General features: G+C 49.0%; 1 protein-coding gene across 1 annotated transcript in view; it reads right to left on the bottom strand.

The window, feature by feature from the left end:
- Positions 1-5795: 5795 nt before the first annotated feature.
- Positions 5796-23021, bottom strand: part of LOC119094261 (uncharacterized) — a 29896-nt gene continuing 12670 nt past the window's right edge. The window contains exons 6-9 of the mRNA XM_037217336.1: positions 18130-18301; positions 16545-16778; positions 5958-6112; positions 5796-5885 (exon numbers count right to left, since the gene is read on the bottom strand). Of these exons, the coding sequence (XP_037073231.1) occupies positions 5796-5885; positions 5958-6112; positions 16545-16778; positions 18130-18301 (651 nt within the window). The remainder of the gene's footprint in view (positions 5886-5957; positions 6113-16544; positions 16779-18129; positions 18302-23021) is intronic.

The raw sequence follows: 23021 nt of genomic DNA, 5'->3' as shown, positions 1-23021 counted from the left end.
CACGGCAGTCACCCCCCACCCCACACACACACCAGACGGTGCTCCTCTCGCGTCACGGCAGTCACCCCCCACCCCCCACACACACACCAGACGGTGCCCCTCTCGCGTTATGGCAGTCACCCCCCCACCCCCCACACACACCAGACGGTGCCCCTCTCGCGTTATGGCAGTCACCCTCACCCCACACACACCAGACGGTGCTCCTCTCGCGTCACGGCAGTCACCCTCACCCCACACACACACCAGACGGTGCTCCTCTCGCGTTATGGCAGTCACCCTCACCCCACACACACACCAGACGGTGCTCCTCTCGCGTCATGACAGTGCACCACACACCCACAGACACACCCCAACGGTGCTCCACTTCGCGTCAGGACAGTCACACACCCACCGACACACCCCAAACGTGCTCCATCGCTCATGAACACTGTGCTACACACATGCCAGACTGTGCTGCTCTCTCGTGTCACGGCAGTCCCACACACCCAGCACTACACAAATACCACTCTATCCTGCCGTGCTCCCCCCCTCCTCTCGGTCATGACAGTCAGCACACCCACAGACACACCCAAACGGTGCTCCACTCGCGTCATGACATGCCCATGTGCATACACACATGCCAGACTGTGCTGCTCTCAGTGTCACGACAGTCACACACCACACCCGCCAAATACACACTCTAAGCCGGTGCTCCTCTCGCGTCACGACAGTCACGTGCACGCACCCCCCCCCCCCCCCACCACACACCACGTCAGACGGTGCTCCTCTCGCGTCACGACAGTCATGCATCCAGACACGCACGCCAGACGGTGTTCTTCTCGCGTCACGACAGAGGGCGTATTGACACTAATAACACGCCTGACCAGGCAGCCCAGTGTTGACCGAGCGGGGAGCCGACCCGCCTCCGCCCGGCCGCCACACGGCGCAAACAAGCGGAGCTAGAACGAGCTGGCAGGAGCGCCCAGCTCCTCATCACGTTCGGCAAGGTAAGGCACACGGTCGCTTCCTGCCTGGATATCATGATGATAGTGCGACAACCATGGTTTCGTCTCATTTTTGAATATCCAGGCTGTGCATGAGCCGGACAGGACCTCGCTCTCGTAAACGGATATGGCTTAAACTGCTCTCATTGAAGTGGTCAGTATACAGACATATATATATATATATATATATATATATATATATATATATATATATGTGTGTGTGTGTGTGTGTGTGTGTCTGTATAGACAGTCATGCGCTGCGGACCCCGACACAGCTGGAATCTATCCGCACCTCAGAAAGAAATGCCGCGAGCCCTGACACAGCTGTACACATGTGAACTTCGTTAACTGTACGCATCCGCACCCCGCTCGGTGGACATGTCATTGCTGCCGATCCGGGCGAGACGTCGTCTCTGCATTCGACGCACCCGCAGAAGCTCACGCACGCTGAATGATGCCGGCAACTTTGACCGACGCCGAACAGTCCCTTCCTCCCCTCCGTCGCCGTCGTCGCTGTCGTCTCAGGAATCACAGGCTGCGTAGGGCAGTCCCCTTGCTCTCTGCCGTCGCCGTCGTCGCTGTCGTCTCAGGAACCACAGGCTGCGTCGCGCATCCCCTTGCTCCCCTTCGTTGCGTCGTCGCTGTCGTCTCAGGAATCACAGGCTGCGTCGGGCAGTCCCCTTGCTCCCCCCCGTCGCCGTCGTCGCTGTCGTCTCAGGAACCGCAGGCTGCGCCGAACAGTCCCCTTGCTCCCATCCGTCGCCGTCGTCGTTGTCGTCTCAGGGATCACAGGCTGCGTACGGCATTCCCCTTGCTCCCTTCCGCCGCCGTCGTTACAGTCTTCCCGGGAATCACAGCCTACGGAGGTCGGTCTGGCTCAGGCAGCGACACACCAAGTGACCTGCGGAGAGGAGCGGTATTGCGGTGAGTGGAGAGCGATGCGAACTGCTATGGGGAGGGGGGATCTTTTGTCGATGATGCGTGCGTGGTTGAATTGAGGTGCACAAAGCGTTTGCTGCGAGGGCTTCCGGACAACAACCTGGCCGCAATAATTCTTTCGCGTCAAATATTTAGCGAAGTCAAAAAATCGTCAGCCACGAGCATAGATTGTATACTTAAAAGTGCATAACAATGGTAACTAAAACAAAACATAAAACATGTGTCACCACGATCAAAGAAAAAAACGGCTAAAAGCACACGCCAGATCCCTGCTGTCATTGGGCAGCTCAAGAAGAACGCTTCCTTGAACACTTAATTAAGGCGATATGGCTTGGGGTTGGGGTTGTTTGAGGGTTGTGGCCAACCCCGCTCTGGGAGGAGCAGCGACCTGCGCTCTGGTAGCAGGGCCAGCACCGCTGCTCATCGGCAGGTTCAGCCACCCGCAGAGGCCTTGCCGAGGATCCGTTTAGAACAGATAATGGGCTCGGTTAAATGTACATCTTAGCAGCAATCACAGGCAAAGATAAGAATGCCAACCAAGCAACACCAGACCAACACGTGTAAGTAATCTTTGATGGAACAAAGGGAATCACCGTACTGGAATATACTAACACCCTTCTCTCACAAGTATGTGCATCGTGCCAATAAGACTAAGGCATCGCACAGCCCTTGGAGTACTGGACCAAGCACCAAGAGCACCACGTCATCAATGGCTGTGATCAGTGGCATCCCAAATCCGGTCACGGCGCTGAGGCCTTGCATGTATATGTTTGACCGTACTATCTCAGGGCACATGCACGGAACGGTGACGAAACAAGAGACGCTGGAATGTACTTATGAGAACACACACCCTGTGTGTCAGCAAGCGCGTGAACGCAAAATGTGATGAACGTGATCTCGAAACGTTTGTGTCGTGATCTACGAAAGGTAGCGCCTCCATGTCGCCATTGCACGTGTTAAAACCGTGACAGCTAAGGTACTGCAGCATTAAGCACATTCGCTGCGTTGCCCTGGCCGGCTAGCCTCGGGGTCCCCGTCGTTAGCGCCTAGCTCAGCGGCCAGTTCCCAACTGAGAGCCGTCGGCTTCACTGTCCGCGGCTGAAACCAGAGACACTCCAACCATTTGGCAATATGCTGGCGTTAAAAAACGAGGCGCACGTCGTGCCTTCGGTCCAGTCCGCAACACGAACAGCCATCCGCACAGGATCGAGCCCATTACTGAGGTCGTTCAGTCCATTCCGTCAAAAGCAACCTCTGAAAACCGATATCTCAGCGCGCGCCACACGATCATTTGTTTCTCAGATGGCCCTACGCCACGTTGGAAAATCTATACGTCCTGGGGATTTATCGTTGACCTCACCCATTACGCCAAGTCTCCATCATTGACCGGTTCAAGACCCGACAGCCGAATAGAAATTTTGTGTCCAGAACAAACTGGTTTCTGGATGCCAAGTGATCACGAGGATAGAGGTTTCGTAAGCCGGAAAGAGCACGGTCAGAGGCCGCAACAAGCGAAGACCGAGGAATAGGGACAGAGGCACAGATACAGAAAATATAGTGGTGAAGTCGGGTGCAGACGGAATGAGACCGAGGCTAAGCAGACAGGCGGTGACGTAGAACAATACAGAGTAGAGAAACATGCCGAGATGCAGGGGCATAGGGACAAAGCGGCACTAAGACACAGGCGCAGAGACACAGGCGAGGCAGAGGCAGATCATGTATTGCGATACATTTCAAGTTGTTATCGGGTGTTTAACACGGGCCCGACTTTGCGGAATGTGTCGACATGCTTATCATAGGGAGGACGTTATCTTCGACTTCCGACGACACGTTTCACTGTCTCAACATTGCAATATGCATTAGCTGTTCAGCTACGTGTGTATTTGTAAAGCCTGAGTTCCTGAGCCTGTTTGCCGCTCAAACAGCAATGTCGCGTCGAGGGGTGCATGCGCGCTGAATAACGCGGACAGTGAACCACGGGCATCGCGAAATAGTCCTGTCCAGACAGCGAGGGGCTGAGGGTACGGGCACATCACTGTCGCAAAGAAAACGGAAGGTCAAATAGCGAACGCATAGCCGAAGGTGATCAAGCAGCTCCTTGTCTTGGTCCAGCCGCAATGAGTTTGTTTAAGACGTGGCTAGCGATCCCACGCCGTTAAATTATTTAGTACCGGGTACTGGGCCAGCAGTCATGATTTCGTTTCAAGAGAAATTTGTACGTGTTAGATACGATATTTTATATCGCTGAAAGAGATACAACATTTAAAATCGCTGGAAACAATAGTTTATTTTGATGGGGGCGTAATTTAAAGGCGTGCGGATCATCAGATGCTGTTGCAGACAAACGTGAGCCGAGGAATAGCTGTTATATTTCACAATGCTCGCTTTATGTCCATGCAAATTACGTCAGCATGCGTTTCTTCACGATTTCAGGCACGCATGCTACAAACAATACCTCTGAGCATGCGAATGCCACACAAAAACAAAGAGAGGACAAGAGCGTTTTGATGTTTTCCAGACAACTAGTCGGCCTTCCAAATACCACAAGGCGACCGTTAGCTGACGGATTAACTGGCATACTTTGTGGCGATGAGCACTGCTAGAAGCGTCGCGCATTTGCATAATACACCAGTGATTACCTGACCTCTTTTCACTATCATCTTTTGGTAAGCTGCGAGCTAGTTATATTCAGTTTAGGAACTCACGGTGCAGGCAAAAGCAATAATAGGATCGAGGACTTTTCTCAGCTATATCGAGGAACCAACTAATGATTGCTGGCGGTCGATGCCACGGAGCCATCATAACGCATCCGCCCACGCGGACGTCGACGACCAACATTGAGATCGTTGCAGTCGTTCGAACATGCTCGCCATTACCGCGTTAAATAGCCATGAATATGACGAATACGGACTCACGCCACGCCACAGCCTACAATGCCGGGTTTTCTCTCTCCGCCGTATACGCCCAATCGGACCATTCGCGGCGCCGTGAGCGCCATAACGGCATCCCCGGCCGCTCGAAAGGCGGGCGCCGGAGAAGCAAACTCAGAGATCAGCTGCAGCGTTCAGTTGCAGCACTCAGCCTAATCAAAACCCACCGGTGGCACGCTCGCGAAGAATCTCCCGGACGCCGCACGTCATCGCCGCGGCGACCTTGACCGGTCAGAACGCGCTCTCGTCGACGCCGCGGCCAATCAGCGGCGAGAGCGTGTCCGGCGGGCCGTCCGGCCTGGAGGCGTGCCGGCGGCGCCTGCGGCCGGCGCCGGTCCAGGGTGACGCACCCCTGGCGAGCCGGCTGCCGGCACGTGCCGCGCTGTGGCGTCGGCAGCGTCGCTGAGTAGCACGCCACAGTCTGGAGGTAAACGTTAGTCGGGTGATGCCGGCAACGAGATGACTTGTGGAAAAGGGGGTTTCTGACTGGATTCAGACAACGCTCTTTTCAGTGGAGTGATAACATTTCTTTTTCCCAGCAACCAGAATTTCATCAATTATGCACCTGGATGCGATCAGTTATCATCTAAGCATTACTACACATTGGTATATTAAATACTTAGCAACTCTGCACAAGACTTGCCAGTCCTAAGGCAAGTTAATATAAAAGATGCTACGTTTTGGCGTTCCATGGACGTGAGCCCTACGAACAGCGTGTTTGACTCATTCTGGTCCGGAAAATTGTGGGACACTTGCATTGGAACCAACGAGAGTAGCGCATGAAGCTCACTGATTGGCCGAACAAATGACAAGGACTTGAGCGTTGTTTTGTTGGTTGGAAATATGCCAATATATCCGGCAATCACCATCAAAACACTCAGGCATGGTAAGACAAAATGCGGCACGCTTAAGGTGCAAAAAAATACCGGGCGCAAGCCTTCCGTTAACAGTTGGAATGCCGATACAGTCCACGCACTACATAGCGCTGTTCCGAGCACAAGCATGCACACACGAACGTGTACATCGGCACTCTCTTGCGAGCGGGCGATGCGTCAGGGCGGACCTCAGCCGGGGTCCACCGGGCCCACGGCCGGAGGATACTGACCGCGGCGCCGGGAGCGCCGGGCGCGGCGCTGTGGAAGGTGCGCAGCGTCATGTGGCCAGCCGGTCGGGGTCCGGCTCCTGCCGCCGCCGGCTCCCGCGCCCGGGCTGGCAGCGCAGGGATGTCGCGTGGGATCCGGTACACCCGGTACGCCGGCCCTGGAACAGCGGCGCCCCCGGTCACCGGCGGCCAGACGACGCTCGGTCGGCGCGCCGGCGCGTCAGGTGGGGCGGATCCGGCCGCCGAGCCGCGGGCGCGCCCACGCCGCTCACGAGCGCACGCTCCGCCGGCGGTGGCGGATGACAAAGGATCACGTGGCACCGGCATTAGCATAGAAAGCGTCCAGTTCGCTGTTGGCCGATGTCAGCCGGCGCGGAAAGGCGGTTTTGAATTGCACCGCTACGCCCCGCAGTGAATAGTGACTGAACCAAACAGAGCACTTCGGCGGCAGAAAGGCCACCGCTCGGTGACGACTCGTCTTGATACCGCAAGGCGAGGGTTGCCTGGCGCTCGCCCATTTTGCTGACTGCGAGCCGTATTGGCTTCATTGTTGAAACTACAGTGAAAAGGGTGCGCGTACATTCTCTACGCTACGTATGTTCTCTATGCTATTATCATTTTTTTATAAAAGCTGATTGGTAGGAAAATGATGTTATTATGCCCTCTAGTCCTGAAGTTAATGCGGTGTTTTCAACTTAACTCTTGCTCATGACCCCGAGGGCTTATTGAAAAATTACATTCACTACTTGAATTCCTATCCTCGATCATTAAATGTGCTTCGCCCCTAAAAATATCATATTAACACGAGTATCAATCGCAAAAGAAAGTCTTTAGTCAGAAGACTTTTGATACAACCTCACGCGATATATTTTTAAAACATGTCTTTATTGGACCTTGGTTAGGAGGGAACTGCACAGCTGTTTCGCTTCTATCTTGGACAAATCAGCTCGTTGGACAGAGACGCCACCGCATAGTTGTCGGCACAGCACCAGGGGTAATTAAGATCACGTATGCTATATTTTCAAGTTGTCAAGGGACAATAATGACGGTGCAAGGCTCTTGAATTATCTGTATATGCCTACCAGATATACTCATAACAAGGTGGGTGTGACCACGTTTTGAATGATACTGCAATCCGCTTTTCGGTTTAGTGTTATTTTACATGATCCATCCGCTCAAACATTTCTGGGAAATGGCTTCGTAAGCCAAAACGTTCCTGAGGTCCAGAGTCCACCCACCTCAGTGGTGGTTACGATTACGCATGATAGCTGTAGGGACTATGCACTTCCTAACTTATCATCGCGCAATATTCAATATTTGGGGCACTGTTATGCTTGCGGGCACGGTTACCACCTTCACGTGAGAATATGGGTACCAGGAACACCGCGAAAATGCCACCAGTTTGCCTGTCAATTTTCAAATCAAACTTACACTATCGGGAATAGTGTACAAATTTAAAACACCTGTCATCATCGCTTTCGGAAGAAATGGAACAAGGCATAAGTATCACGGGCGAACTGTTTGGCCTTTCGCCCGCGCCTGGCCCACCCGCTTTTCAAGGTGGGGACCAGCAATGTTAACTGGCTCCTTCATTTTATCATATTCAATTTGTGTTTAGCTTACTTCTGTACCATCTTTATGGGAGTATTCACATTCATATGCGGTTTTGAACTGAAGTAACCACTTTGAAGACCTTTCAGTGCTGTTTACAATCCTGCCTTTCTTAAGACCCAAGCCCCTGTAGTTTCTGAGCTACACGCCCGCGAAAATGGGGAAAGGTATATCGAGGAGAGTCTTCCAGCCACCTTGGCATTCATGACGCCATAACAAGGTCATTAAATCCTGCTTTTCCATAACCCATGCGGCGATCAAAACCAAGAAACGTATACCTGTCGAGGCGTTCATATCTGGCGTTTGTGACCGCGATTTCCAGACGTAACGGCCGTCAATTGGCTCTCGATCAATGCTGTGCAAGGTACGATGACGTAATCCAACCGCGACACATTAAGGAGTATACTTACTGAAAACGCTGTCTGTCTAGAGCGGCCTTTTCCATTAAAATTAGTAGCAATAGTTATAAGTGAGCTGGTTTCATTACATCTCATGCCTGATTTACTATCGTCAAATGTGAAACGTTCCGTTTAAACAGACATGCCAATTTGCCTGGTTCACCAGCCATCTTCCTCAAACCGCACTGGACACGATTACCTCATGTGGTAAATGGCATCATCCCTTTTTGTCATGTACGGCGAACATAGAAATGTACGGGCAAACCCACGCTCCTCTAGTACTAAAGGCTCTGTCGGTCTTTTTATATAGCTCTGGTTCTTCCGTATGGCTGCTTACAGTCCCCTCAGCATATGTTCTGGGGTTCAATATGGTATGACGTATGCCTCTAAGGACCTCCGGATCGACCAGGCGACCCCACCCGCATGCCGTCAGATGGCAGCCGGAATGGACCCCGCGCGGGGAAGGAATGACCCTCCAGCCCTGGACCGGTAATGATACGGCGCCCCCTAATGTTCTATACTCACGGGCCCCTTCCCGGAAAACGTAAGGAGTCTCAGAAGTGTTGAATGGAGTGGATCGAAATGGGGTCAAAAGTAAAAAGATCAACCAATGTACTCATGAGAACGTACATTCATTTGCAGAATCGACTGTGAAACAAAATACATAAAACAGCTTCACCTCCTGCACACTAGCAATCTCAGCAGCAAAAGCAGCGATGGCCGGGTAGCAGTCTTCGTAAAACCGAACGGCCTTGGCCGCTGCAGGTAACGCCTGGCGGCGGTGCCGTGCGTGCGAGAACGACAGTGGGGAATAATTCTGATGAAAGTCCTTCATGATACGTTAGAACCATTTCAAGATTACACTGTTTTTTTCAATCCTGAGAACGTCCTCCGGTCAAACCAACACTTAAAGTGACACGAAAAATACAGATTCTATCTTTAATCTTCCACCTCCACCACGGGATTCCAGCACCATTTCGCGGTGCTGTTACGGGTAATGCGTCCTCCTTATCAATGTAAAAATGACAAAGATGAAAGATATGCTCGAATTACTTTATTAAGGTGCGAATTGAGGTCCAAAGAGTTCAAAAGTCCCAAAAGGAGGCGAAAGAGAGTGAATTGTACATTCGATTCAGTGACACTCACTGCGCACAAGAGACATTACACACTCACTTAAACGCTGCGCTATCTAATAAATCATTGATGGAATCTCCGTTAGTGTGCCGACACAATAAAACTTGTAAAAAGTGACATACATCCCCCAAAATTGTTTTTAATGTTTATGTAACTGCGTGCTTCTGTAAGATGCACGGTAACAACCAAAACCATCGTTCGTATTATTTTCAGCATGTGTAAAAAAGAGTTCTGGTAGCATATGACATTTTAGCATTGGTTTCAAAAATGACGTAACTGATTCATTTTCCGGAATGAATGAGCAGGCACCACAGGAATCTACCATAGAAGAATCACACGCTTGAATCATAATTTTAACGTAACGATTAACCTAGCAGAAAATAATGACCGCAGCTGCTGTTGTTTCGCCAGTTGGTGCATCCTAGAACGGATGTACCCATAAACTATCATAATGAGATGAGACGGCCGTTTTATCTATTCAGTGGACCTACGGCTAGACGGGCGTCATCCTGCGCATAACAAATGAGTATCGCTGACACTGCCGAATGGCACGTATAATATGTTTCACGTTACCTGAAGTCTGGACTTCTTAGATAATGTGCTCATGTCTTTAGGTTACTGAAACCGGAAGCGATGTTGTTGCTTCAATGCGCTGGTATTTGTAAATCATGGCCGAGTTTATTGTGGTGTTATCAGTAATATTGTGAGCCTTGTTTGCTCTGATCTTTATGCAAAATGACATTCTCAAGATTGCATTCGCTTAGCCAAATATCGACATTTGTTCGCGTTTCGGCCATTTATCATGAAGATCTTCTATATGTATCCGTCAGTTTTGTTGCATTCATATACTCGGCTACGACGACTTCTTAAACGGAATGTTCCATATTTAAATATCTTAAAGCAAGCATTGAATATGACGAAAAAGCTCCCCTATAACTATTGGTACGCCTTTAAGCAGAAAAGACTGCTCTAGGCAACACAATTCATCTTTTTAGTATACATGCTCCTCAATGCGTCATTGTTTGAATACGTCATGGTACCTTGCACAACATTGATTGAGAGTCAATTGGCGGACGCTCTACCTTGAAATCGTGCTCGCGAACGCCAGATATGAACGACTCAACAATTATAGTTGCGTCGGTCTTGGTCGCCGCATGACTACTGGAATGACAGGATTTAAATGACATAATTATGACGTCATGGATGTCGCCTGGGTGGCCTTGAGATAGTCTACCCCCGTGATAGTCTGAACATTCTCGCGAGCGCGTAGCTCAGAAACGAGAAGTGTCTAGGTCTTAAAATGGGGGGGGGGGGGACTGTGAACTGCACTGAATGATCTTCGTGATTGCTATTTCAGCTCAAAACCCGATACCAATGTGCAACACACAAATTCAGTATATAAGCAGTTAAACCCCACTGCTTTGTGGTAACTTATTTCACATGCTTTCCAATCTAAATTAACAGATGACTCAAGTCTATGATACTCGAATAAATCAAATTTGCTGTTAAAATTTAAACGACCGTTAAGGGAGTAGCGGTTGGCCCGGACTCAAGTGATGATTTTTCCTAGGAAGTCGGACCAGATCGGGTTGGATTGAGAAATCAGGAAAAAGCGGATTACTGGGTGGATTGGATCTGAGCTACCCGGACTGGTCTGGACTGGATCCAGGACGTTCAATCCGTGAAGTGACCTCTCTAAACCTCTGCGACCGATGATTAAGAACATATACATGGAACATTTTGAGAATATGTCGATGGAAACCACATCACTCAAACCATCAGTGTTGCTGCGAAACATCGACATCTTCGTCCTCTGGCAAGGCCAATAAGACATGACCTTATTCCTCGACCAATTCAACAGCCTGCGACTATCCATCCAGTTTACTACGGAACGTGTAGACAACAGCGACATACCTTCCTAGACTCACAAATCAAGAGAACTAGCAACAGGTTTAGGACATCGTTGTAGCGAAAAAAACAGCTATCTGTTGCTACCTGAACTTCCATTCGCAAAACCCACGCAATAAAAAGGGAATCGATAACTGCATTCGACATCGCGCAGATACCAGCAGATAACATAATACAACCATGAGGAGAGAAATTAACTTTCTAACCGAGACGCTCCGCAAAGTACAGGTACCTAAATGGCTTCAGAGGCCGGAAGCGCGAAAAACATACCCAACAACCATAGCCTCTACACGAAAAACACAGCAACAGAATCATGACTTGACAACAAGGGCTTATCTCAGATCAGAAAAAAAATATTTGCACGCACTGCATCAGGACAGTTCAGAAATAGCTCAATGCTGCAGAGAACATTTACCAAAGTCAGACCATCGATACTTCAGGAGCATACAAAAAACTGCGTAAAAGAGGCACCATGCTATCTATCTATCAACAGTGAGCACGACTTAACACCACGACGAAAGTAAAAAAGGTCAAGGAACAGTACAGATGACATCGGCTAACATCCCCATCAGCAAGCAAGGTGCAGACATGTGCCCAACGTGCAACCTAATTCTGCGGAAAAACCACCAGACATCCAGGAGATAAGTGACACAACGTTTTTACACCCAAAAGCTTGTCCCTCCCTGTTAAATCGGTTACACTGGACTCACAATCAAAAGACCCTGGTTCGAATCACAGCAACCCCATGAAAATAATTCGCTTTTGTGTCGCATTCATGGCTAAAAGCCAAACACCATCCAACCCTTTCTCAGGACCTGTCGACGGCCGGAGAATAAACTGGCGGGAGCCTTGCATTCATGCTTTCACACTAGACGAGCACGCTATTCCGAGCAGCTATTCTAACGGTGATGCATGTCACCATCATGATAACACAATCACCGCGGCTCAATAATATTTCCACATTCAACAAAACAGTCATCAACTAAATGTGATAGGCATAACGTAAAGGCATGTAAACATGCAATGAAATGGCCAGCGGGGACGGACTGAAGGGGAACGGACGGGACGGACGGGCGGACTGTAAGGGACGGATTAAGATGTGAAAATAGCAAATGCCAAAATCTGTAGAGGTAAGAATGCAATCATTTGGTATTCCTTAAGTCATCAAAGGGAGTGTTTCTCATTTGTATATGGTGTTGAGCTGAGGTAGTCATTTTGAAGATCATCCAGTGCAGTTCGTCGCCCCTCCTGAAATTTGCTTTGAACCAATGTCGCCTGGGATTGGCGTCAGGCTCAAACGCGATACAGCTTGTTTGATCTTCAATATGTCTGAATCTGTGTGGATGCTCAGCCTCAATATCCGATCCCACTTTAATCCGTGTTTTTGGTGGCAATTTTCGGCGGCCATTTTTTGACGAGACACACTTAGGCTGAAATCCAGGGAGGTACGGACCCTGTGCCCCTTTAAGAACTCCGAGTCATCTAAAGAGCACAGGACCGTCAACACAGGAAAAAAGGCGAATCCAGTCTTACGGAAAGTCGGCGACGAGACCGTAACGTAGGGGGCTCATCATGGCCGATCATGCGAACGTGAGCAGTGCCTTGATGTGTGATGCGTGCTAGCTTAAAATAATTTACATGCATGGGTGATGTCTGAGGGGTGATGCGCGATGCCCGTTAAAATGGAATCGTTCGCATGTTTAACACGCATCCGGGTGGCCGGCCAGATATCCTTCACTCGGGTGGGGGGTCATTTTGACCTCACCCTGAGGTCTCCGGAACTAAGAAAGCTAGAGGCACAAAATTTACAGGATGTACTGGTTTGTACGCAACCTCACCTAGGTCAAAGCTTGGGGTTTCTAGGTCATGCCCTTTTCGTCAAATAAGGTCAAACAAGGTCAAATTACAGGTTGGTCTCCAAAGTGCCCCCATAACCTAGATAACTGTTTCTAAGCAAAAGGCCACAAGCCCATTTAAGGTTAGTAAACCTATTTGACCTTTTAAAGGTCATGGTGACGAAAATCATGCAAGACTGCTCTGAGTTTTGTATTTGAATAAGCGACAAATATTACACCTGGCAGTGTGTCTCAAAAACAAAATATTGACCTGGGTGATCTTAGGTCAGTGACCTTTTCTGGCCTCCAAAAGGTCAATGGAAGACTCATAATGCGGTTCCTGCTACCAATAAATTCAAAATGAACACCTGAAACTATCCCATACATCAAGCCCTAGAATAATAAAACAGGTTGGTTTTGACCTTGGTCTGACCTTCATATCTGACCTTAGGTCAACATAATTTGCTCATTCAATCTGTGTGTTGCATAAGAAAGCATCTCAGATATGTATGGCTTCGTCAAACACTCCGTTGTAGTATCAGACTGAACGATTCGCTAGAAATTGCCTTCGCTGAAACCATGGCCTGACTTTGACCCGTCATAGGTCAGCGAAGTTACAAGATACATCTAAATCCTTTACATTAAACGATCTGCTATTCAATTTTCTACAGCTATGCAAAATTTCGCGGCTAATCCGCGCCGTTCGGAAACCATTCCGGAAAAACCTTCGGGGGGGGGGAGGTTAATTTGCACCCCACCCGGGCGCGCTAAGTAATGCGCGATGCCTGTTTACTTAAAATCGCTTGCATGTATAATTGATGCGTGATGCGTGATGTCTGTATACTTGAATCCGTCTCCATGCACATGCATTTTTCTCGCACTTTAATTTTTGGTTGGATATACACTGCATTGTAGTAATGATTGGCGGTTGCTTGATATTAAATCCTATGAATGTCGGTGACTTGTAAAAAATGTGGCTCGCAATTAAACGCTGTAAAAAGCTGAGAAATCGAGGGCTATCTGCAGGATATTTCAACTTACTAATGATATTTGGTTCGATACAGGCATGTAGCCGAAAAATCAATCCATCCTTCCTCCCATTCTCTTGGTTATTCTACGGGAAATCAGGGGAATAATACTGTCATGGCCATAAGTAACTCATCGTCGTACAGACGTTCCATGACGCAAACAATGACGCATTGAGGAGCATATTTCCCAACTAACGAAATGCTTTTGTCCACGGCAGGCTTTCCCATTTAAAAGTACGCCATACGTTATGAGAGAGTATATTTCATCATATCTGCTGATTGCTTCAATATCTTTAAATGCGGACATGCTCATAAAAACGACACATATACTTAACAGTGAGTTTTTTTTTATCACATCTGATGATTGCCTCAATATCTTCAAATGCAGAGCACTCCCTTTAAAGAGAATCTTTCACCTTTGAAGATGTTAAACCAAGCATCAAATATGATGAAACAAGCTCACTCACAGCAATTCGTACGCTTTTTGAGTGGAAAAGAGTGGAAAGAAAAGACTAGACGGCACAATACTCTGTTAATAAATATACTGCTTAACGCGTCAATGTCTGATTACGTCATCGTACCTTGGACAACATGGATTGAGAGTCAATCGACGGTCGTTATAACTGGAAATAGCACTCACGAACGCCAGATATAAGCGCCTCGATAATCATATTTCTTGGTCTTGAACGCCGCATGGATTTTGGAATGGCCGGATTTGAATAACGTTATTGCAACGTCATAGATGCCAACGTGTCTTTGAAGTACTCTACCGCTATATTTTTCGCCATTTTCGCGGGCATATAGTTCAGAAACTAAAGGGGCTTGGGTCATAAGAAGGGAAGAATTGTTAACAGGAACAAAAGGTCTTCAAGATGGCATTTCAGTTCAAAACCCGATATAAATTTGGAACCCTTCCCTTGATATATGGCTGGATAGTCAGATACTGATTCACCACTTTAGTGCGGTCGGGGGGTGTTGTGGGTGTAAATGGTCGGCACCTGTAAAACGGTGTATAACATATCAAAGCTGTGTCAGGTCCTGGACGTCTTAACCCGTACGATCTGATTATGAAGAGCATAGATCAAAGTCATTTCAATCAGTGATCTCTGACAGACGCCACAAAATATCAGGGAAGAGTCGTGGATCACATACAAAGCTACCGTCCTGTGTTCTGTTGTTTTCTCAGACTTGCATTGACACGTACGCGCACATTTGGCTGCGGCGGTCCCGCCAACCCGTCCCCAATCTGTGGAAGATGGCTGGACCGGCGACTAGCATGGGGTTAAGGAAATCCCTCTTCGAGTTGACAATGTTGAGGCAATGATAAAGCAGCATACGGGTTCGAGGTCTCTTAATATGTCGAAAGTCGTATCCATAAGCACGCGGATAAATAGGAAATGCATTATTGCCAAATAAACTATTCGTCCGATCAAACAGATCGCTGGCCTAGAGCATACGCCCCACCTGTTATGCCACCCACGCCATCTGTAATACACCGGATTACCGAGCCCTGTACACCGGATAGCGACGAGGGATCGACAACGGTGATTAATGTTGACTGTCGCGGGTCGGTAATGGAGCTCAGTCAGGCTTGCAGCGGCCGCGGCTGGCCCGATGGCCGCGGAGGGAGCGGCGCCGCACCACAACGGTCGGCGCGTCACGCTCGCGGCGCCGGGCCAGCGCCGCTGCCGCCGGCCAGCCGACTCCAGCGGCCCCTCCTGGCCGTCAGGTCACAGTCATCTCATGAATTTACAACGTTCTCATCTCACAGCAGCCGGCCGGCCGTCGAACGACCGGCCGGCCGGCTGGCGCAGTATCCATTGGCCGGCGTGGCTGTGGAGATAGCCTACTCCAGAGCGCGCGCCACCAGGTGCAGGCGCTCAGACGGCCGGCTCTGCTCCCCGCGCACGCCATCGGCGACCGCGCTTCCAGCGGTGTGAGGTCGTATTCACTGATACCAAATATGGTCCGCCTAGCCAAACGGTGTGACTTGCACATGTCCTGCCCATTGCGCGCAGAACGGCGCAGTTGGTCTGCATCTCACGCGCCAGCTCTGGCGGTCGCTGGGGCAAATCCACCGGCGAGCACCGTGCGTAAGCTATGCTGCGCATTCAGCTTTTGCCTAATTCAACGTGTTTATTTTGTGTGCGTCTAAGACCTTCCATGAACGAAGAAAAAGCTAAGAGCCCTACGAGCTGTTGCCATGCGTGACAGCAATGCCCAGTCGCCAAAATAGTGCGGTTGTCATACCATTTTACATGCAGCTGCAAAGCTTTTTCCATGCCGTGCATGTAACCTTGCCTGGCAAATATCCCTGCCTCATTACATTGGAATTGTGGGGGGGGGGGGGAGGGCTGTGACCATTCAGTGTGGTGGAACAGTCTCGGTGCAACGACACGCTTCCCACCGCGTGAACGCCTCGTTAACCACTGCGGTTCGCGGAGCAGGGGGGGGGGGGGGGGGCACGCACCAAACTCAAATAACCTTACTGAGAAAATTCCCGTTGCTGAGGGAATGCATGTTACCCGCGATGGCAGGGGCTAATCCCGGATCGCGTTCGACTCTGCAATCACCGGATCTCGATCTTGAATGGCACGGAACATATCGAGGACACGGTCCAGATCCCGGATCCTGCGTCCGATTTTGAGTCCTGGTATACTCCTGGTATCCACTAACCGTTGGGACCAGGCGACACGTCTGAACCCCTCGTGTCGCCGCTGTCCAGGTCGACCGGCGTCGTCAGGTGCAGCCGACTTGTTGGCGCACCCTGGCGGTGACCGCGGCGGCACGCGAAGGCCGCCAGGATGGCGGCCAGCAGCAGCAGCACGAGCGAGCCGACCCCACCCACCAGCAGGGCCAGCAGCGGCGAGTGTTCGGCTGGTTCCGGAAGCATCTCAGCGATCGTGAAATCTGTCGAGCGCGGAGCGCAGTCGTGAGGAAGCAGCTGGTCTCGGCGCCGGCTGGTGGCGTCGCCTTCCGATCCGGGACAGCTGAGGTAACGCTGGTAATAATTGTGCTATGTGCGAATGCGTGTCTCCGTTTGGACTCGGGCTATCGACCTTACGACTTATCATTGTAAACACAACGGTCGAGCCTGCGAAACACGTCTCACCAATGCAGAAATTGCGCAGCAGGCTTCGCAAAACAGCACGCGAGTAGGGTGGTTTTAAGAGGAGTGTCCCACTTTTCGGGCATATCAAACGAAATACTCTGGTGAAGCCTCAGGGCTACCTACGTCCAGGAATAACTCTGGGTTATGCCACTGTAGCACCGTCAAGACATAACATATGTCCATTTAGCTTATTGTTATGTCCAAATTACGCAGTAACAACGCTTTGTAACAAAGCTACACATCTTCGCAGCCTTCGCAACCACCGGCGTTATGAGAACTACCGTGCATAGCTCTACTAGTGTGAATAAAAGAACGTTTTGCGATTGGCCTAGCGGGCAAGGGTCTGTTACCACGAAGTTGATTGGTTAAAGCTTCAACCAGTGCGTTACATGGATCATGTGTTACTCTCATTCCCAAAATCCAATGTGCGCCTCGAAAAGAACCGCTGTGGAAAACACCTTAGTGGGAGAAATCAAAGCCATAATATGACGCTTCATTGAATTCGCAGAACAAGAACCTCTTGGTCCCATATATTTTTGTCTGAACGGTGTGTTGAAGCTTTCAATGCATTTATTACGAAAGGATTTTGATAAAATACTTTGTTGTAAACGTTATACAACACGCACGTTGGAAAAAGCAAGATAGATTATATGTATTACTATTATGTTATATCTAATATTATGTTGTTATGTTACATATAATATTATGTTATACACATCGTTATGGATATTTTGTATTACTCACAAAGTGGTAAGTGGTGAGCAAGGTGAGAAATGGGATTTTTACCGCGCGGTCGGCAACTTCAAAACGGAATTATGACCTTTTCAGAAGGATTTCGAGAAAACTGGTGTTAATAATCAAATGGTACATGTCTGACGTAACCATAAGTAAAAAGTACAAAAAGGTGTGATATTCCCTTTAAATGCTAAGCTTAACAGTATTTAAAGCATTGATGACCTGAGAACGCAGGTCAGCCGTCTCCTGCCAGAATCGTTTCTGTTGTTTGGTTTTCCAAGCCAGCGCCAGCATCAATTGGTAAACAACAACCAGCTGTTTGCCACAGCTAACCTTGTTTGTTCTCGTGCTGTCGTTCGGAGCCAGTGACAGTAATGGTTGGGAGGACACCAATCGTCCGTCTGTACCACTGACCTTGTTTGTTCTCCTGCTGTTTCTCGGGGCCGGTGACGGTGTCGGCCGGTAGGATGACAGCAGCGCTCCTGCCCTTGGCGTTCAGCGCCACGGCGTGGATCCTGTACCGCTGGCCAGGGATCAGGCCCTGCACGTGCCACTGGGGCTTCATCGAAGTCTTGTTGTACACAACCTGACAGTGAAGGCAAGGAATGTCTGAGGTCAAACACATGACTGGCAATCGCTATATTCTTATATAAATGCGTTCCGAATGTTTTGTATGATTGTCTTCGGTTTGAAGGTACCTCACAAGCCTAGCTTGTTGCTCCTGATCCCATCACTAAGCTGTGCTGTCCAGCTTAACGGATATTCAAGCCTTCGTGCTTTCGTCAGACGGGACTCAGGGGGACTTAAAGTGTCACATAATGCTGCGTCACAGCCGCCTATAGCCTAGGTCGAATGTCATTGGTCAGTTGTCAGCTGATCTTTGCATGCCAGGCGGGCCAGTGCGTGCCCGCTCTGGGAGTGGTGCTCAGTGCCGCTGGATTACCAGTTCAGCACCTTTCCCCTGACCACAGTGGCGGCAGCATTTTGTACTTAAAGGTTCCATTATTTTCACAGTGGCGATTTCACCGGCGAAACGTTGTTGGCAGCTGGTTCCAGTGATAGTTTTCCATAGATTCAATTCAACCCGCTGATAACGAATAGATCCATGGATCGCATAAGGCAAAATCTGAAAACTTCAAAGAATTGGGTACAGCTTCCCAGACAAAGAAGCGCCAATGAAGCTTTGCTTGAGAAAATGCCGCATTGCTGCAAAATACGTTTTATGATGCGACAGTGTAACAGTTGTAGATGTGTTGATAACATGCACGGACTGTTAATTAATTGTCTGCAGTTTCAAGAAGGCATTTTGTCCGTTTGTCCTATTCAAAGATCTGGAAAGTGTACAACATGAAACTAACGCATTGTTGTCGGATAACAGTCATGAACGTTCTCACATCCCAATGCAGGCTTTTTGAGGAACATGTATGCTCCACCACGTATGAACGTACTCATCTACCTTGCTTCACACGCTGGATCTTGGAAGTCGCAAAATGACGTCTAATCAACGACACGCACAACAGGTGTGTCGGAGCATCATCGATTGCTTCACGGAATACAAAATACCACGAAGTCAAAAGCAATGCGGCCAGTATTATTTATTTAACAGAGGCGCTTTCCTCCATTTCTTACAAGCGCGTTTCAGGTGCGCCAGAACCTCATGTGTTAAAAGAACGATTAGCTTATGCAACTTGTGTAGCAAGCGTAAGTTATGGATTTACCCAAATTTTCGTAACACACGGGCTTCTAGTGCACCGAACAACAGCTTTGTTTGCATACGTTTGCTGGAGTACAGACCCAGGGTACAGAGTTCCAGAAATTAAAATGAAACCAAATTATTGCGCAGTCAGAAATTCAAGGCGTTTTGCTCGTTTCTAAGTCTTATTAGTTTATTTTATATCGGTGTCCCAATACTTGTACAGGCACCTGCTCGCATCATATTCAGAAATCTCCTTCGTCATAATGAGGGCGTACACAATTTATTAATGCTTTGTCTTTACCTGTGTGCGATCCACGGCTCTATCACCGTGAGATTGTTATGATGAACATTTACTATAATGCCATCTCCCGCGCTAATGATAAGGCATGATATCTCGATACGACGACGACATAATATGTCCTTTATCTTTGAACGTTGTTTTAACGATTTATAATTCCGTATATGCTGCATGTTTCAGATAAGACCCAAGGCAGACCATTGCAGGGACCATTGAATAATTTGGGAGCGAAAATAGGGCGGACCCATGTAAGCAGGACTGTGGAATTGCAAGTAAAGATATGCACGCATCATATGCATGCATAAGCTGCGAGATGCTCCTCTCATGCCGTACGCCTGGCGGGATGGCTGAAGCCAATAACTGATGCTGGAAGCCACGTGGCTTCTGTGAATGGAACTGCCCGTGCATCCAAAATTGAATGTACTGTGTTGTGCTTTACATGGCGTGTCGTGTTAAAAGTAATGTTCGACATCTGTATGGTGGTTTTAAACTGATATAGCCATTTCCATAAACATTCCCTGCAGCGCAGGGTCATGCTGTTTTTGAGGCTTCAAACTTTCTTGCGTCTGGGCTTGACGCATGCAAAGTTGTGCAGTCTATTGCGCGGCCTATTTGAGTCACTCAAACATGCAGGATGTCATAGAAACGACACGCAACTATCACCATCTCTTTTGCCGTGATGCGCTCGTGGTCAAAACGAATACGACCACTGAAATGCTTTTGTAAACAGTGATCCAGCACCAAGTGTCTCAATGATGGAAGGCGATTGCTCTAGTTATGATATACATGAGGCTGTGAGTCGAAAATTATATAATCACAACGTAACGGCCAACGCCACCTACGGTGCATAGAAGTGCCACCAGTGAGACATGACTTCCGATGGTGTCAACTTTGATACGGTCAACCTAGCAGCGACTCTGACACTATTAAAACGGTCCGTGACATAATCAAAGGAACGCGCATTGCGGAGTGCATTTAAAAATGTTGAAAGCTTGTTAAAAGGAATAGCCTTTTGCGCTAGAAAGCACACCTATGATTACAAATGAGCTCTTTTCATCATTTCTGGTGCTTGCCTCATATCATTAAAATGTGGAAGCCCCTCTATGCCAGAGTGAAACATCGAAGCAGATGAACGTGAGCAGTGCTGAGCGAAATGCGTGATACAACTGACTGGACCAGTTTGGAGCTAGAAATTCTGAGAAAGGGAGACGATGCATGAACTAGATCCTGGGCCAAGCAAGCCAGATTTGACCAGATGACGAAACTCAATCCATTAACACTACCAGCACATACCTTGTTAATCTTCGTTGTTCGTGTGATTCAGACAAACTACCGGTGCAATGAAATGAGCTCAGACCAGTGGAAACTGAGCTTCTAGTTTGAACCAAATTACTGACATATGCAGCACCGGTCTGTAAATGCGTACTTCGAAACAGCTTATGCAGATGAATTCAGGCAAACACCAGATTTCCGAATCGTCTGGATCTGATTACGGGGTCAAATCAACCCCGCCTCAGCCTGTCGTGGGTTTTCATTCACGGATCAATTTTAACAATGTTATCGTCCTGAATCACCGATCTGAAATGTTGTAGAGTGGACGCTCGTGTGACGGCAATACTGGGATGGAACTCAAGGCCAGCGCTCATATGACGTCCCTTTACCGAGACAGAACTCTAAGTGAGCGCTCAAATAACGCCACCACTGGGATCAGACACTTGCAACGACATTCTAACTTTCGACCAACGTGCTTGCAGGTCAGGCAATTTAACAACATCCTGCCCCAAGCTGTCGAGTGAATTATGCACAAAATAAGGCAAATAATTTATACTGATCTTGATCGCCGTCCATTTAGGGAAAGCTTTCGACAGCGTCGACTGCGGCGTCCTCGACAAACCACGGTGCACGGAAGTACCATGCAGCACAAGGGGGCTTTTAGACCTCGAAACATTCACACTCGAACCTTCAGGTGTGTTTCAGGGCCAACTAAGTTTAATTAATCTCACAGAGGACGAACATCACTATGTCTGGTAGGAAGGCGATCATTTTGCGAGCAATATATTTTCATACTGCTTTCTCGGGCAGCATAGTGCAGCCTTTCTCCTCAACCAAAGTTCTGTTACCTTGGATCAAACTTTCTCATGAAAGATGCATACCTCCAACGCAGTGCGAAGGTGTGCCGCCATTTCAGCGGCGCCAATCGATACGGCAGCTGCCGTACGGTCTCGGAATTTTTATGGAGTACCGGGAGGGTCAGTTACCTGCCCGAACCAGCTCTTGGCTTTTATGAACGAACGGTCCCCAATATGTCCACGGGACTGTGCATACATTGGGATATTCCTTCTGAAGCACGATTTACACATGATCTGGCGATTCACCTTCTAGACCCGGAATGTCTTGAAAACAATGGAATATCTGGGGGCCCAACCCGAAGACCCGGAAACGGACAACGTGCGGCCCTCGATCCACTGAGAGCCGGGGGGAGCTCACCGACCGCCGTCGACATCGAGACAGGCCATCCGAACCCATACACGTCTCCAGCCGACAGGTAAACTTGGTTTATCTTTTTTGGGCTTTCGACTGCGCTCGTGCTGCCTACCGACACGTTGGAGCGCATCACACATATGTGTTGTATTAGAGACGAGTGAATGTATAGCACGAACATCGTGAAAACATGTGCGTAGCTACTTTCTTGCGTGCGAAGGACTGCTCAGCAGCATGTGTCGTTGTTTGGCTGTCATATTTTGTGTTTTCAATTGCATGATATATCACGTCACAGGTGCCAGATTTGTCGCACCAAAAATGCCAAGCTCGTGTCGGTGTCCATGGCACCGGTGTCCCGTGTCGTTGTCGGTTATTTACCTAAAGCAAATGTGGGGTCTGGTGGCGTTGTCAGCTCAGGGCGTATTTAGTGTTGTGCCCTTGTGATTACCATACAACCGCTTTGCGAAACCAGCATGGCATGTTGAGCAAGACAAGCAGGCAAATGGGACCCGTCAGAGTGTTACTATAGCTGGTGAATAATGAGAAGGATTCCCCACTCCCCGCGCGACCTCAACCTTCCTGAACCCAAAATGGGCGCCGTCTGAGGGCCGCTTCCGCGAATAACAGCACGGGCAGCAGATCTTCCTCGTCACTATTCGTGCTTAGATTGCTTTCCAAAGCGATGCAGCATAATAATTAAAGCAAGCTAAAAGACGCTGGTCGCTCCATGGTGGCAAACAAAGCCACAATGACATCGTTAACACTCACAGAACTGGTCCAAGCGACCGGACGCCTGAAAGACCCGACGGCTGGACGGCTATCCGGGCCCGT

The sequence above is a fragment of the Pollicipes pollicipes genome, unplaced genomic scaffold (genome assembly GCF_011947565.3).
Source record: "Pollicipes pollicipes isolate AB1234 unplaced genomic scaffold, Ppol_2.1 Scaffold_4002;HRSCAF=4701_pilon_pilon_pilon, whole genome shotgun sequence".
Taxonomy (NCBI): domain Eukaryota; kingdom Metazoa; phylum Arthropoda; class Thecostraca; order Pollicipedomorpha; family Pollicipedidae; genus Pollicipes; species Pollicipes pollicipes.
This window is presented reverse-complemented; position numbering and strand designations above follow the sequence as displayed.